The 15,331-nt window shown below is 44.2% G+C and overlaps 1 protein-coding gene across 1 annotated transcript in view; it reads left to right on the top strand.

The window, feature by feature from the left end:
• The window catches only part of USP43 (ubiquitin specific peptidase 43), a 52,718-nt gene that overhangs the window by 16,620 nt on the left and 20,767 nt on the right, over nt 1-15,331 (top strand). Inside the window, exons 5-10 of the mRNA XM_010843194.1 lie at nt 1,471-1,574; nt 6,694-6,786; nt 8,691-8,826; nt 10,593-10,728; nt 13,290-13,425; nt 13,848-13,959. Of these exons, the coding sequence (XP_010841496.1) occupies nt 1,471-1,574; nt 6,694-6,786; nt 8,691-8,826; nt 10,593-10,728; nt 13,290-13,425; nt 13,848-13,959 (717 nt within the window). The remainder of the gene's footprint in view (nt 1-1,470; nt 1,575-6,693; nt 6,787-8,690; nt 8,827-10,592; nt 10,729-13,289; nt 13,426-13,847; nt 13,960-15,331) is intronic.

Genomic DNA, 15,331 nt, shown 5'->3' with positions numbered 1-15,331 from the left:
AGCATATTGAAAAGCAGAGATGTTACTTTGCCAACAAAGGTCCATCTAGTCAAGACTATGGTTTTTCCAGTGGTCATGTATGGATGTGAGAGTTGGACTGTGAAGAAAGCTGAGCACTGAAGAATTGCTGCTTTTGAACTGTGGTGTTGGAGAAGACTCTTGAGAGTCCCTTGGACTGCAAGGAGATCCAACCAGTCCATTCTGAAGGAGATCAGCCCTGGGTATTCTTTGAAAGGAATGATGCTGAAGCTGAAACTCCAGTACTTTGGCCACCTCATGTGAAGAGTTGACTCATTGGAAAAGACTCTGATGCTGGGAGGGATTGGGGGCAAGAGGAGAAGGGGATGACAGAGGATGAGATGGCTGGATGGCATCACTGACTCGATGGACGTGAGTCTGGGTGAACTCCGGGAGTTGGTGATGGACAGGGAGGCCTGGCGAGCTGCGACTCATGGGGTCGCAAAGAGTTGGACACGACTGAGTGACTGAACTGAACCCCTTCCTCTGTCTCCTCCCCTGCCCCATTGGCTGCTCAGTTGTGAGCTGTGCACACAGGGTGTCACACAAGGTGTCTTGATTAAGTCCCTCCCTCCTTTTTATTTTTTAAATATCGGTTTATTTATTTGGCTGCACCAGATCTTGCAGCATGTGGAATCTTTTAGTTGTGGTGTATGGGGTCTAGTTCCCTGACCAGGGATCGAACCCTGGTGTCCTGCATCGGGAGCTCAGAGTCTTAGCCATTGGACCACCAGGGAAGTCCCTGATTTTGGATGTCTGGTCTTGAAATCTACAAGAGGACACATTTCTATTGTTTTAAGCCACTACTTTATTACATTTATTATAGCTGCAATGGGACACTCATACGTAAGGGAATTCAGAGAAGAATATAGTAGGACAGAGTGTGGTGGGAGGAGGCTGACACATTCATTATTCTGAGATGCAAACCTGTTTTGTCTGAGAAAGACGATGTTCACGTGAAGACTGGCTCGCTGGGAAATATGTTCAGGGATGGTTTAGGAGGCGGGAGATGGTCAGATTTGGTGTGGGTGTGTTTGAAGTGATGACAGCCCATCCAAGTGAAATGTACAGGAAACATTTAGACACAGGGTTCCTAGAAGCATGGGGGTAAAGAATGGGTTTGTTAATCCAGAGGTAATGGTTGGAGCTGGGGTAGTATGTGTGAGTGTTCACCAAGGGTCATGCTCTTTCAACACACACACACACACACACACACAACACACATTACCTCTGTCTCTTTCCTTTCTCTGTCACTCTCTCAGGGAATTGGGGAGGTCCAGGGATTGAAGGAGCAGTAGATTATGGTAAGCAACATGGAAAGCCTGGTTCTGCAGGTCTAGTCCCAGAAAGGGATGCTGTGGACCCAGGAGGCGGTGGAGTCTCGTTGGTCTGGATGCAGTGAAGTGATGGGAGGCATGGCTAATTTTGTTTCCTCCCCTCATTTCTTTGCAGCTTCAACCTGAAGCCAGGAAGACCTCTGAGAACCTTCTGTCGCCATCGGCTCCGCTTTCTATGGGCCAAAGCTTTGTGCAAAGCCACTTCCAAGCACAATACAGGTAAGAATAGGGTATGTTTAAAATGTGTTGCCTAAGGCTTCAGCAAACTTGTATGCTGGTAACCAGCCTCACATTGCCAGGTTTACCTGAGATTGTAAAACAACACAAACCATAAGCTCCCTTGTCTCCCCCATTATTAATCACAGTTAAGCACTTACTCCTGTTGTTTCCAACTTTCAGTATTTCTTTCCTTTCTTGCTGGCTCCTGGGCCTCCCATCCTGCTTGAAGGAGGAGTATTGGTGAAGATGGTTCTATAAAACATGAATGTGAAGGCCTAGGATCTCCCCAGGCCATTGCTGAGAAGTGGGTGAGATCTTTCTGATTTGTTCTTTATTACCAGAGAGCTGAGTTTAACACATTATTTGGATTTCTAGATTTCCCAGCATAATGAAGGATGTAAAAAATATAAACTTACATAGACTCTGCCAGGCCCCCTTCTAGGTATTGAGACTTGAGCTGTGAACACACCCCAGCCACTGTTCTTATTAACTAACATTCTATTGGGGGTTTGTTGTTGTTCAGATGCTAAGTCGTGTCCAACTCTTTGCGACCCACATGGACTGTAGCACCCCGGGTTCCTCTGTCCTCCACTCTCTCCTGGAGTTTGCTCAAATTCATGTCCATTGAGTCAGTGATGCTACCTAACCATCTTGTCCTCTGTCATCCCCTTCTCCTGCCCTCAGTCTTTCCCAGCATCAAGGTCTTTTCCAAAGAGTCAGCTCTTTGCAACAGGTGGCCAAAATATTGGAGCTTCAGCTTCAGTATCAGTCCTTCCAGTGAATATTCAGGGTTGATTTCCTTTAGGATTGACTGGTTTGATCTCCTTGCAGTCCAAGGGACTCTCAAGAGTCTTCTCTAGCATCACAGTTTGAAAGCATGTATTGGGGGAGGTGTTAGATAGTACACATATGTGCCTGCCAAGTCACTTCAGTTGGGTCCAACTCCGTGTGATCCTTGGACTGTAGCTGGCCAGGCTTCTCTGTCCATGGGATTCTTCAGGCAAGAATACTGAAGTGGGTTGCCATGCCCTTCTCCAGGGGATCTTCCCAACCCAGGGATCAAACCCACATCTCTTACGTGTCCTGCATTGGCAGGCGGGTTCTTTACCACTAGCGCCACCTGGGAAGGGACTTAATACACACATAATATGCAACAATCTGTGATAACAATGAGTGAAATGATAACTTGGGAGGTTGGGGAGGCAGCTGACCTTAGATAAGATGATCAGATGAGGCTTATTTTCAGGGGGGACATTCGAACTGCGAGCTGAGTGACAAGAAGCTGGCCATTCAGATACTTGGGGACAGGATATTCCAGGCAGAAAAAGCAGCAAAGGGTCTGGGGTGGAGATGATGCAAGTTCAGGGAACAGAGAACTGCCAAGTAGTGAAGGGTGGGGAGAGGCGAGGCTGGAGAGCTGGACGGGCAATCTGGTAGCATGGGTTGTATGTAGCCTAAGGGCCATAGGAGACCACTTCAAAGTTTAAGGCAGCATGTGGTCTAATTATCCATTTAAGAAATTGGCTAGTTGGGACTTCCCTGGCTGTCCAGTGGTTAAGAATCTGAGCTTCCACTGTACTTGGCATGAGTTCGATCCCTGATAGGGGATCTGATCTTACCTGCCGTGGCCTGCGGCCAAAAAAACAAAGAAAGAAAGAAATGAGTTGTTTTGGTGATGAAGGGAGGCAGCACTGGGAATGATGGAGACGGGTAGTGATGGAGATGGAGGGAGCAGGGTGGGTAGATGGGGAACAGGTTTGGGATGTAGAGTCACCAGGACTTGCCAGTGGGTTTAAGAGTAAGAGGGGGAGGGACCAAGGGAACTGTGAACATCTAGGGCGACTCCTGGGTTTTTACATAGTTGTATAACTGGCAAGTGCTTTGAAGGAAAAATTGGGGGAGTGTTGAAGTGCATGTTATGAGTGTGAAAGAGGAAAAAAATCTCTTGTTTCCCTTTACATTACTTTCTTTTTTTTTGCTTTTCTTTTTGGCCACGCCCCGCAGCATGTGGGATCTTAGCCTAGCTGAGTGCTAGTGTGGAGCTAGCACGTGGAGCTGAAAGTCCTCCCTGTGCTGGGTTCCTCTGACAACCAGCCCCATCCTATGGTTTTAGCATAAATTCAGGTGTGGTTGTACGGGGTTTTTTATGAATAGCAAAAAATGCTCATTTTGCCTTTATTTCTGCTCTCATCACTTAGGAAATTCCAAGGGTTTTAGGAGCTCTGTGCCAGGAATATACATACTTTTCAACATAAATATATATTTCTTATTATAAATCACAGTGTCACAAGGTAAAAGGTGAGTCAGGGACAGATTCCTGAAGAAGTGACATTTAGGCTGATCCGATACTAAGGACTGTAAGCACCCTTTGGGTTGATTGCTGTAGAAGGGTGAGTAAGAAGCGAGATATTCATGCTAAAAAAAAAAGAGATTGGTGACAGCTAAAAATAGCTGCTTTCTGCCTTCTGGTCCAGAGTAAAGGAAAAAAATATCATTAGGGACATCCATCTAGGTTAGGGCTTTTGAGGTCTGAGCAGTGGTTTTCTGCAGCTATAGTGGGTGCCAGTTCCAGGCTGGAATCCCAGGGTGTGGTCCTTGCTGATCTGGATCCTCTTCAGTCTCCTTTCCTGGGGAGGATGCCCTCTGGTATCAGTCTTCTTTGTGAAACCAAAAGCCGGAAGTGCTATTCTGGGTTAGTGCAGAGGCCCCCTGCTCACTGAGATTCTCCCTATATCTCCCCTTGCTGTCCCTTTTTTAGGGAGCTGAGGTTTTGCCTGTGGCTGGAGGAGGGAAGGGAGAATAGTATTAGGGTGCTGAAGGTTGTAGGCTAGAGCAGGGGTCCCCCAACCTCCGGGATCTAATCCCTGATGATCTGAGATGGAGCTGATGTAATAAGAATAGAAATAAAGTGTACAGTGAGTGTAGTGCTCTTGAGTCATTCCCAAACCATCCCTCCCCCTTGGAAAAATTGTCTTCCACAAAATTGGTCCCTGGTGCCAAAAAGGTCCAGGACCACTGGACTGGAGGGCAAATAATTGGTTATTCTATACAATTATTATCATGGCTTGAAAACATCTGCAAGTTTAATAGTCAAGGATTGTTGCTATGTTGGAGTTTTGTCTAGAGGAGGCAGTGTGTGTGTGTGTGTGTGTTCCTCTCTCCATGGCATTCATAGCTTTTGTTCACAGAAATCCTAATCTGGTTCCCATTACAGGTGGCATTCCCTTTTAGGCAGAGTATGTTTTAGAAGCGTTTTTCAGATCGCAGATTTGGAGAGGTGACATCTTGCTTGTGCATTGTCTTAATTACCGTTGCCGGTGTGAACATCCGTCTCACCAGCCAGCGAGCAGGTGAAGCTAGCTGGGTGGGAGGTGTCAGATGGATATTCAGTGGCAGTGAGAGGCCAGGGTGTGAAACGAGCAGTGTCATTTCGGGGCATTTGTAACCCATGGAGAGCAGACAGCAGTTCTGAGTTCCAGCGGCAGATGAGAGGCTAGTTTTGGAACAGAAGCAACTGGACAGAGAGGATGAATAGCTTGGGGAAAATGGGCGAGTGAAGAGTGAAGGGCGTTGGGGTGATTTTCTGTCCTTTCTCCTGTGAGTGCCTGGGAGACGGTAGGATAGGACTGTGATGAACTGGAGGGGATGGCATGGACGAAAGGACCCCTCCAGGCCACATCTGAGGTGTAGCTGGAGCCTCGTAACCGCTGGAGTTTTCTGTGAAAGTGATGCTACCCTCTCCCCCTGATCTGTTGGTTATACTCATCATCCTCTTCTCATCCTTTGAGGAACAGGTGCCTCTCACGTCCTCTCTCTGGTTTATTATGAAAACAATATGCTTTCTTTATTCTTTAAATACAAAATTAGGTCATTCTATGTTTTTGCCAAACTATGCATCTCTTGCTCCGGGCCAGAGATTCACGGCTCCATCTAAAGGTCGTGTCCCTGGATCGGTTGACTAGGGTGCATCTGCAAGAAAAACTCGGCCTTGCTTAGTTTTAGTGGATTTTTTAAAAATGAGTAAGTCAAAGAAAAACATTCAGTCTCATTGGTCTGCTTAAATGTGAAACGGGTTTGGAAAGTTCCCAATGACAAAGTACATCTTTCAGGTCTGTGTTATGGCACAGTATGTGATGGGTGAGGTTGGGAGGAGGGAGGGAGAGAAACAGGGTGGCAGAGGAGTCCCCACAAACATCAGGTCCCCCTGCTGGCTGGCGCTCTATGCCTGGTGCATCCTTTTTACTACAGCATTGCCATGGTTTTCCCAAAGGAAAATTCACCAAAGGCAGAGAGTGATTGAACATTAAATACTCCAGTCTGTTCTCTGGTCTATCTTTTCTTTTTTTTAAATTTATTTATTTGTTTGGCTGTGCTGGGTCTTAGTTGCAGCACGTGGCATATAGTTCCCTGACCAGAGATTGAACACAGGCCCACCCTCCTGCACTGGGAGCAGAGTCTTAGCCTTTGTACCACCAGGGAAATCCCCATACATATGATTAAACTTTTTCCTTTTTAAGAAATTGAGTTGAGAGCCACATAACATAAAATTAAGCATTTTAAAGTTGTAGTTCAGCAGCATGTACACCCACTATGTTGTGCAACCACCGATTTTTTTTCTAGTTCGTAACCATTTTCATCACCCCCAAAAGAAAACCTGGTACTCATGAAGCAGCCACTCCCCAGGTTTTCCTCCTCTCATCACCTGGCAACCACCAATCTGCATTCTCTTCTTGTGGCTTTACTCACTCTGGTATTTCATATACATGGAATCAAATTATGTAGCCTTTGGTGTCTGGCTTCTTTTACTCACATGATGTTATCAAGGTTCATTTATATAGCAAGTGTGAGGACCTCAGGACTGAATAATAATCCATTGTGTGTCTGTAACACATTCTGTTTACCCATTTATCCATTGATGGACACATGAGTTGTATCCACCCTTTGGCTTTGGTGAATAACATTGTCTGAACCTTTGTGCACAAAGATCTGAATACCTGTCTTCAATTCTTTGTGGTATGGCCCTAGCAGAGGAATTGCAATGGTGGCTCTAACTCTTTGAGGAACTGCCCAACTGTTCAAGTGGCGATTCTACTTTAATGTGTATCCTCCACCCTCACAGATCTTCCTTGACCTGTCCCCACTGCCTGAAACAGAGCAACACCTTCGACCCTTTCCTGTGCGTGTCCCTGCCCATCCCTCTGCGCCAGACGAGGTACGTGAGCATCATGCTGGTGAACTTGATGTCCATCTTTTGGAATCTCTGGACCCTGCAGCTACAAAGTTCTCTTTTGCTTCTCAGCCAAGCCTTGCTTCTTGGGGACATCCAATGACCTAATGGGATGATTAACGTGAAAGGTTACTGAGTTCCTTCTTTGGCTGAAGATGGGATTATAAACATGCTTTTGTTTATCAGCCCCATTGCCCGGCTTCCATCTTTGGCCCATTTAGAAGCTGGCATGGGCCAGTTGGTACCACTCAAACAGACAGAGGTGAACCAGAGAAAACTTGTCATCCTCTGCTTTCCCCAGCTTTATTTCTAAATCCTTTTTCCTCTTGGGGAAGGTGTAGGAAAAGGTTTATTTAAGGGGCAAAGGAAATGGAAAGGGGTTGTTGGGAGATATGAGAAAAAAAGAAAAGAGGAGGCAGGATTAGGTAGGAGACATGATGAAGTTTGGCTCTGCAAAAAGAGGAAGCACGTAGCACAGGCATCCCAGAAGCCTAGGTCTTGGCAGGGACTGTTAAGGCCACTGCCAACCACATGGAAGCTTAGTGAATTCCTATATGGGGCCTTTCTTACCTGGGTTCCCCCGCTTTGCAAAATCTTTTCTCTTGCCTTCTGTCTGTTGATATCCTCCATCTTTAGGATGCGGTGAAGACTGATGGCTTTATATATCCTTTCCTGGCAACTGAATCTCGCTTCCTGCTTTGAACTCCTGTTCTGCTGATTGTCAGTGCCATAAATATATTAATAACTGACTTATCCTATCATCATATGATGGCTACTGATAGATATGAGCTGTGATTCCTGGCCAGAAGCAGCATAGCACAATGGTTAGGACCACTGACTCTGGGGCCAGACTGCCTGGGTTCAAGTCTCAGCTCTGCTAATTATTCATATGGATTAGATTGTTACTGTAGTAGAGAGCAGGAGATGCAGGAGTTGGAGGGGTAAGCCCTGGTGTGCTGCTGGGTGTAGTAGACAGTGGAACTAGAGAGAGTCCAGAGAAGTTGGGGAGCAAAAGGGCTGTACTCCATCACAAGGGAGAAAGAACTTCAGGAGGAAAAGGGGAGCCTTGTCAGTAGTGTTGAGTTGTCCTGGAGGGAGAGACTTGACTGCTCTACTTTTCCGACGTCAGAGTTTCTTTTTGCTTTAGATTATCTACTTAGCAAATAGAATCTTGAGACCATAGGTCGGAACAGATGGTCCCTGACTTAACGATGGTTAGACGTACAATATTTTGATTGTACAATGGTATGAAAGTGATGCGCATTCAGTAGGAACCGTACTTTGCAATTTGAATTTTGATCTTTTCCCAGCCAGGCAATGTGAGGTATGGTCCTCTCTGGGCAGGGCAGCACCACAGCTCCCAGTCCAGCTGGGTGATCATAAGGGTAAACAACCATACACTTAAAACCGCTCTGTTTTTCACCTTCAGCACAGCATTCAGTAAATTGCAGGGGCAATTCAAAGCTTTATTATCACGGAGGCTCTATGTTAAATGATTTTGCCCAACTGTGGGCAAATGTAAGTGTTCTGAGAATGTTTAAGGTGGGGAGGGCTAAGCTATGGTATTTGATAGATTAGGTGTATTAAATGCATTTTTGACTTAAGATACTTTAAGTTACAATGACGTAATCCCACTGTAAGTTGAGGAAGACCTGTGCTGTGATTCTTGATCAAATATCTTTTATTTTTAAGTCGCTGGAAAAGTACATGCTACTGAGAGCCTTGGGGAATTGGCTCTCCGCTGCCGCCTGGTGACAACGTACTTAAAGGGCAATGACCCGACCAGGAAGCAAAGATTTGCCCAAGTGCTAAACCTGGTCTAGTGTCAGTGATGTTGGTGACAGCCCATGTCCGTCCTTTAAGGATGTGGCCTCCTTCCTATTTTCCAGATTCTTGAGTGTCACCTTGGTCTTCCCCTCCAAGAGCCAGCGGTTCCTGCGCATTGGCCTGGCCGTGCCAATCCTGAGCACAGTGGCAGCCCTGAGGAAGATGGTTGCAGAGGAAGGCGGCGTCTCTCCAGAGGAGGTGTGACGGGGGACCTGGGCATGGGATGAGGGATGCTAACTGCACCAGCCCTCTGGGCTATTTAGGCTAATTTTTGGCTCTCAGTGACTCCAGTGTGATTCATGAGATACTGTTTGATTAATAGTCCCTGGTGTCTGTGATGACTGGGCCTAGACCGCTCCCTGCTTTTTCACAGAGTAACCTGGAAAGGGAATCACCTTTGTCTTCCAAAAAGGTGATGATGATGGCGATCATCATCCTTTCAACAATAGCTGACTCTCAGTAGTGCTGATTAAGTGCTGAGCACCACTCTGTGAACTTTATGGCTAATTTACTCCCCACCATCATCCTGTGAGGCAGGTATTACAGTTATGCTCATTGTACCAGTGAGCACTGGGCAAGTGTGACAGAAGGTCAGTGCCTGGGCCATGATTTGAATGCAGGTAGTGATTTCAGAACCTGAGCCACTATTCTATGTTTTCACTCCTGAGCATATAAACCAGGAGACTGAAGAGGAACTTGGGATGAGTACATGAGAGAGGCGATTTGGGGACAGTGGGATGGGTGTGCTCCACTTTTTTTTTTTTAAGTGTCTTGGTAAAGAGTTTGGATTCACTGTGACTTTGGTGGACAGACCCATAATAGGGTCCCTCATGAAAGGACAGGATAGAAGGGATGGTGGTGAAAAGCAACAAGGGAAGGGCTCAAAATGGGGTTCTAATTGTGATTCAGTTCCTTTCTAGTTTTCAGACCTTAGACTAAGTAATCAGTCCCCTATATCTTTCTTTAGTTTTTTTTTTAATTTTTTTATTTTTTTGCCACATTGTGCAGCATGTGGGATCTTAGTTCCTGACCAGGGCTCATACCCACGCCTCCTGTATTGGGAGCACAGAGCCTTAACCACTGGACCTCCAGGGAAGTTCTGATCCTCTGTTTCTTTAACTGTAAAATGGAAATTTTATACTTCCATTGGTGTAAAATTGGTGACTTGGTGACCTCATGAGATTTTTTTTTTCTAATTAAGGAATATTTTTAACCTTTTCATTACAGAAGGGAAGGGATATAAGAAAGTGTCCATCTTAAAGTTATAACTTGTTGACTTTTTACATGTACATCTGTGTAACCACCATGATAACAGAACCTTTCTATCACCCCAGTGGGCTCCTTCCTGCTTCTACCCAATCAGTTCTTCTGACTTTTCTCACTATTTTAATAAAGATCTCCATTGGAGGAAACAATGTGTGTCTGTGTGCTCAGTTGTTGATTCTTTCCACCCTTCAGGGGACAGAGTTGGATCTGGGGGCAGCCAGGACCCTCACAGCAGTAGTCACCCATCTGCTCCACTACAAAACCAGCCTTTTCCGCTCACCTCAGTGTTCCATAAAAATATTTTCCATGTATGGTACAATGTGAGAAAAGTTGTCAATACTATTTAGAAGTTTTTTAAGTGGAGATCGGTTAGTGGGAAACACTCTCAATTTTTGTTTATCTGAAGTAGGCTTCATTTTAGGCTCATTCTGTCAGGATAGTTTAGCTGGGTATAAAACTTTAGCTTTTTAATTTCTTCTCCCCACTCTTCCTTTGGCACTTTGATATTTTGTTGTTGCAGTTGAGATCCAAGTCTGTGTTAGTCTGACTGTAGCACCTAGTGTTTTATTACTAAAAATAAGTAACCACTTGGAAGGAAAATGTAAAAGAGAAGTTTCAGGCAATTGGTTCATTTTTAGACTGCTTCTTTGTTAAGTTCCCTTTGAGAAAAAAAGGGAAAATGATCCTTTTCATTCCAGGTGATCTTGGTTGAACTGTATCCCAGTGGACTCCAGCGGTCTTTCTTTGACGAAGAGGACCTGAATACTATTGCAGAAGGAGATAATGTCTATGCCTTCCAAGCTCCCCCATCACCTGGGCAGGAGATGCTCTCAGGTACAGTAGTGTTTGCAAAATTTTATTTGCATATTATGAATTATAGGTTTGAGAGAATACCTATTGGGTGCTAAGGCATAAGACATTCAGTTTTAGTACTTGGAAATATCAGGCTTATTTTCTCTGATATTTGTTTTACAGATGATTCATTATTAAAAATCAATCAACTAATACAGGAATTCTCAAAACCTTAGTATCAGAATCATCTGGAGAGCTTGTTTAAGCAGATTTCTGAACCCTACCCACAGGGCTTTTGACTCAGAAGGCCAGGGGTGGGGCCTGAGAAATTACTTGTCTGGTAAGCTCTGGTGATAATGATCCTGGAGCCACATTTTGAGAACCACTATTCAGAATGGGACTTCCCTTGTGGCTCAGATGGTAAAGCACCTGCCTACAATGTAGGAGACCTGGGTTTGATCCGTGGGTGGGGAAGATCCTCTGGAGAAGGAAATGGCACCCCACTCCAGTACTCTTGCCTGGAAAATCCCATGGGTGGAGGAGCTTGGTAGGCTACAATTCATAGGGTGGCAAGGAGTCGGACACAACTGAGCAACTCACTTTCATTCAGAATGGGTGCTGGAGTCTTCAGCATCCATTGTCTTCAGGAGTCTTATGGTTCAAGCTCAGTGCTTGAAGTAAAACTGTTATAGCAACCTAGATGTGCATCAACAGATGAATGGATAAAGAAGTTGTGGTACACATACACAATGGAATATTACTCAGCCATAAAAAGGAACACATTTGAGTCAGTTCTAATGAGGTGGATGAACCTAAAACCTATTATACAGAGTGAAGTAAGTCAGAAAGAGAAAGATAAATACCATATTCTAATGCATACATACAGAATCTAGAAAAATGGTACAGAAGAATTTATTTACAGGGCAACAGTGAAGAAACAGACATAGAGAATAGACTTATGGGCATGGGGAGAGGGGAGGAGAGGGTGAGATGTATGGACAGGGTAATATGAAAACGTACATTACCATATGTAAAATGGATAGCCAACGGGAATTTGCTGTATGGCTCAGGAAGCTGAAACAGGGGCTCTGTATCAACCTAGAGGGGTGGGATAGGGAAGGAGATGGGAGGGAGTTCCAGAAGGGAGGAGATATATTTAGATATGGCTGATTCATGTTGAGCTGAGGTGTGACAGAAAATAACAAAATTCTGTAAAGCAATTATCCTTCAATAAAAATAAATTAATAAAAAAAACCCTTATAAACTGGAGTAGTAGATGGTCAAATAGGTTATTAAAAGACATTTTGTTAATAGTCTCACTTCCCTATGTTTACTTTTCCTAAACTTTGGATAGGCAAAGGTGGTCAGTTTCTGACAGCCTTTCATTGTAGGTCAGTATACATTTTGGTCCAATTAACCAGTCAAGAAGACTCATATTAGAGCACCTTGTGCCAGTCTTACCATGTACCACAGATAAATTCTCTGCCCAGGCTGTATCCTTGGCCAGCCTAGGTGGCAGACTGGCTGTGGGAACCAAGTATCTGCAGTCACTTTGAGTCACTGGAGAGACTCTGGGTGTGGAATCTGGAATAAAACATTGACAGGCCCTGATTATGTGATTACTCAGTGAAACAAGCCCTCGTTTCAAATTTAATCACAGGTCACCCGTCTGTGCCTTAAAAGTAAAATTTCAGAGCTGATTGGAAATTGAGGATGGTCCAATTCTTCTACTTTCTCAATGACAAAGATTTTTGCATTCCCTCTGTTCTTCTTATGTTGGCTTTCTAAGAGAGCAGAAACTCTACAGCTCTCTGATCAAAGCATACAAGCAACCAAAATCATTTTGGTGTATTTTTCAGATTGGCTTTGAAAAGTGTTGATTAAAATCTCTGTATTTTATTTTTTAAAATATATTTATTTATTTATTTTTTACTTTACAATATTGTATTGGTTTTGCCATACATCAACATGCATCCGCCACGGGTGTACACGTGTTTCCCATCCTGAACCTCCCTCCCACCTCCCTCCCCATACCATCCCCCTGGGTCATCCCAGTGCACCAGCCCCAAGCTTCCTGTATCCTGCATCGAACCTGGACTGGCGATTCGTTTCTTATATGATATTATACATGTTTTAATGCCATTCTCCCAAATCATCCCCCACCTCCCTCTCCCACAGAGTCCAAAAGACTGTTCTATACATCTGTGTCTCTTTTGCTGTCTCGCATACAGGGTTGTCATTACCATCGTTCTAAATTCCATATATGTGCGTTAGTATACTGTATTGGTGTTTTTCTTTCTGGCTTACTTCACTCTGTATAATAGGCTCCAGTTTCATCTATCTCATTAGAACTGAAAAATCTCTGTATTTTAAAATTGGCTGAACACAGCAGCAAGTTCACTACCGTGTAGATCCTCTTCTTGCACCAAGTGTCCAGTGGCACATGTGCCATGAACTTTAATATTGCTTTCCCTGAAGCCCTCCAGTGTCATCTATTAATCCAGTGGTTAATAGATGCTCAAAGAGAAGAGGGGCTAGAAGCCAGCGTTCTGACCCAGCACAGTAGCTCCTTTAAGAACACAAATGTAATTCTTGATCTTCAGCTCGTCCATCTGGTCTACTGGTCTCCCCGCGCTTGGCAGCCCGTGAGGGTCAGCGATTATCGCTGCCCGTCCACAACGAGACCTCGGTGCTAATCCTCTTCTGTAATCTGGTGGGCTCGGGGCAGCAGGCCAGCAGGTATGTTTAACTTTGTCTTTCTTTCACATGATTTCTGGGGTGTGTCAACATGTACTTGGAATTTGGGCTGGAATAATTCTAATTTGAAAAAGATTAAATATCCATTCTTAATGTTGATCCACAAGGAGTAGGGTGTAAGGTGCTTTCTGATCAAGAGGATCAAAAGTGATAGCCCTCAGCAGATGGCTAACACCATCCGTAACAATTAAGTATCAGAGGTTTTTCTATTGGTTTTAGGAACAATGATAACTAATCTCATCTCTATTTTTTTTTTAAGTTTTTTTTTTTTTTTTTAATTGGCTCTGGTGCATGGTATGTGGGATCCAATTGAGTGAAGCCAATGAGTAGAGTCAACACTGTTGACGCTTGGGTATTGTTGGTTTTTGTTTTGCTGAAATAACCTCATATACTTGGATTTCCAGGTTTGGGCCTCCTTTCTTGGTAAGGGAAGACAGAGCCATCTCATGGATCCAGCTCCAGCAGTGCATTCTTAGCAAAGTCCGATACCTCATGAAGAGCGAAGTCCCCATACAGGTCAGTGTGTGTGTGTGTGTGTGTGCATGTGTGTGTGTGTTGTGTGTGTGTAGGGTAGGAATTTAGGGGTAGCTCAGGAGAGACAAGAATTTAGCATCAATGACAGCATTCACATTGTCATATCAAACAACTTTTTTATGCAAGAAAAATCACCATTTTATGACCTGTGCTGTTCCTCTCTTTGTCACATTACCAAAGACCTTTCATAGATGGAGCTTTCGCTTGTTAAATCTTTCGAAACACCACTGGGGCCTTCCCTGGTGATTCAGTGTCTGAGAGTCCATTCTCCCAGTGCCGGGGGCAACAGGTTCTATCCCTGGTCAGAGAACCAGATCCTACATGCCACAACTAATTGTTCCCATGCTGGAGCTGAAGATCTAGCATGCCTCAGCCAGGAGAAAAGATCCCAGAGTTGAGACCCAGTGCAGCCAAACAAATAAATATTTTTTTAAAAAACTGGAAGAAAGAGTGGAATTTACATCATTCGTTTGTGGCTTCCCATAGTTCTTCCTGGAGAGAAACTTACTGTAAAAAACTGTAATGTAGACATTTGAACCAAAAATTTCAATGGACTTGCATCCTGTTGCTCTCCACCTAAAGCTACCATAACATTGTTAATCGGCTCTACTCCAGTATAAAAAAAGAAATGAAAAAACAGTTTTAAGGGACTTGAAATATTACTCCTGTGGAAAACTAAAATTGATGTTTATGTCCAAATATGAGAATGTAGATATTCAAATAATTTTGTCCAATTTTTGAGAAACACATGAAAAACTCCAAGAAGGAACACCTTTATGCCTTGCTCGTTTATTGATTCTCAGACTGGTTCAGTTCAGTTCAGTCGCTCAGTCATGTCCGACTCTTTGCGACCCCATGGACTGCAGCACACCAGGCTTCCCTGTCCATCACCAACTCCCAGAGCTTACTCAAACTCATGTCCAAAGAATCAGTGATGCCATCCAACCATCTCATCCTCTGACATCCCCTTCTCCTCCTGCCATCAATCTTTCTCAACATCAGGGTCTTTTCCAATGAGTCAGTTCTTCACATCAGGTGCCCAAAGTATTGGAGTTTCAGCTTCAGCAGCAGTCCTTCCAATGAATATTTAGGACTTATTTCCTTTAGGATTGACTGGTTGGATCTCCTTGCAGTCCAAGGGACTCTCAAGAGTCTTCTCCAGCACCACAGTTCAAAAACATCAATTCTTCAGCGCTCAGATTTCTTTATAGTCCAACTCTCACATCCATACATGACTACTGAAAAGACCATAGCTTTGACTAGATGGACCTTTGTTGGCAAAGTAACGTCTCTGCTTTTTAATATGCTGTCTAGGTTGGTCATAGCTTTTCTTCCAAGGAGCAAACGTCTTTTA

Source organism: Bison bison, unplaced genomic scaffold (genome assembly GCF_000754665.1).
Source record: "Bison bison bison isolate TAMUID 2011002044 unplaced genomic scaffold, Bison_UMD1.0 scf7180017864180, whole genome shotgun sequence".
NCBI lineage: Eukaryota > Metazoa > Chordata > Mammalia > Artiodactyla > Bovidae > Bison > Bison bison.
The sequence above is the reverse complement of the archived record's forward strand: the minus strand, read 5'-3'. Positions and strand labels throughout refer to the sequence as shown.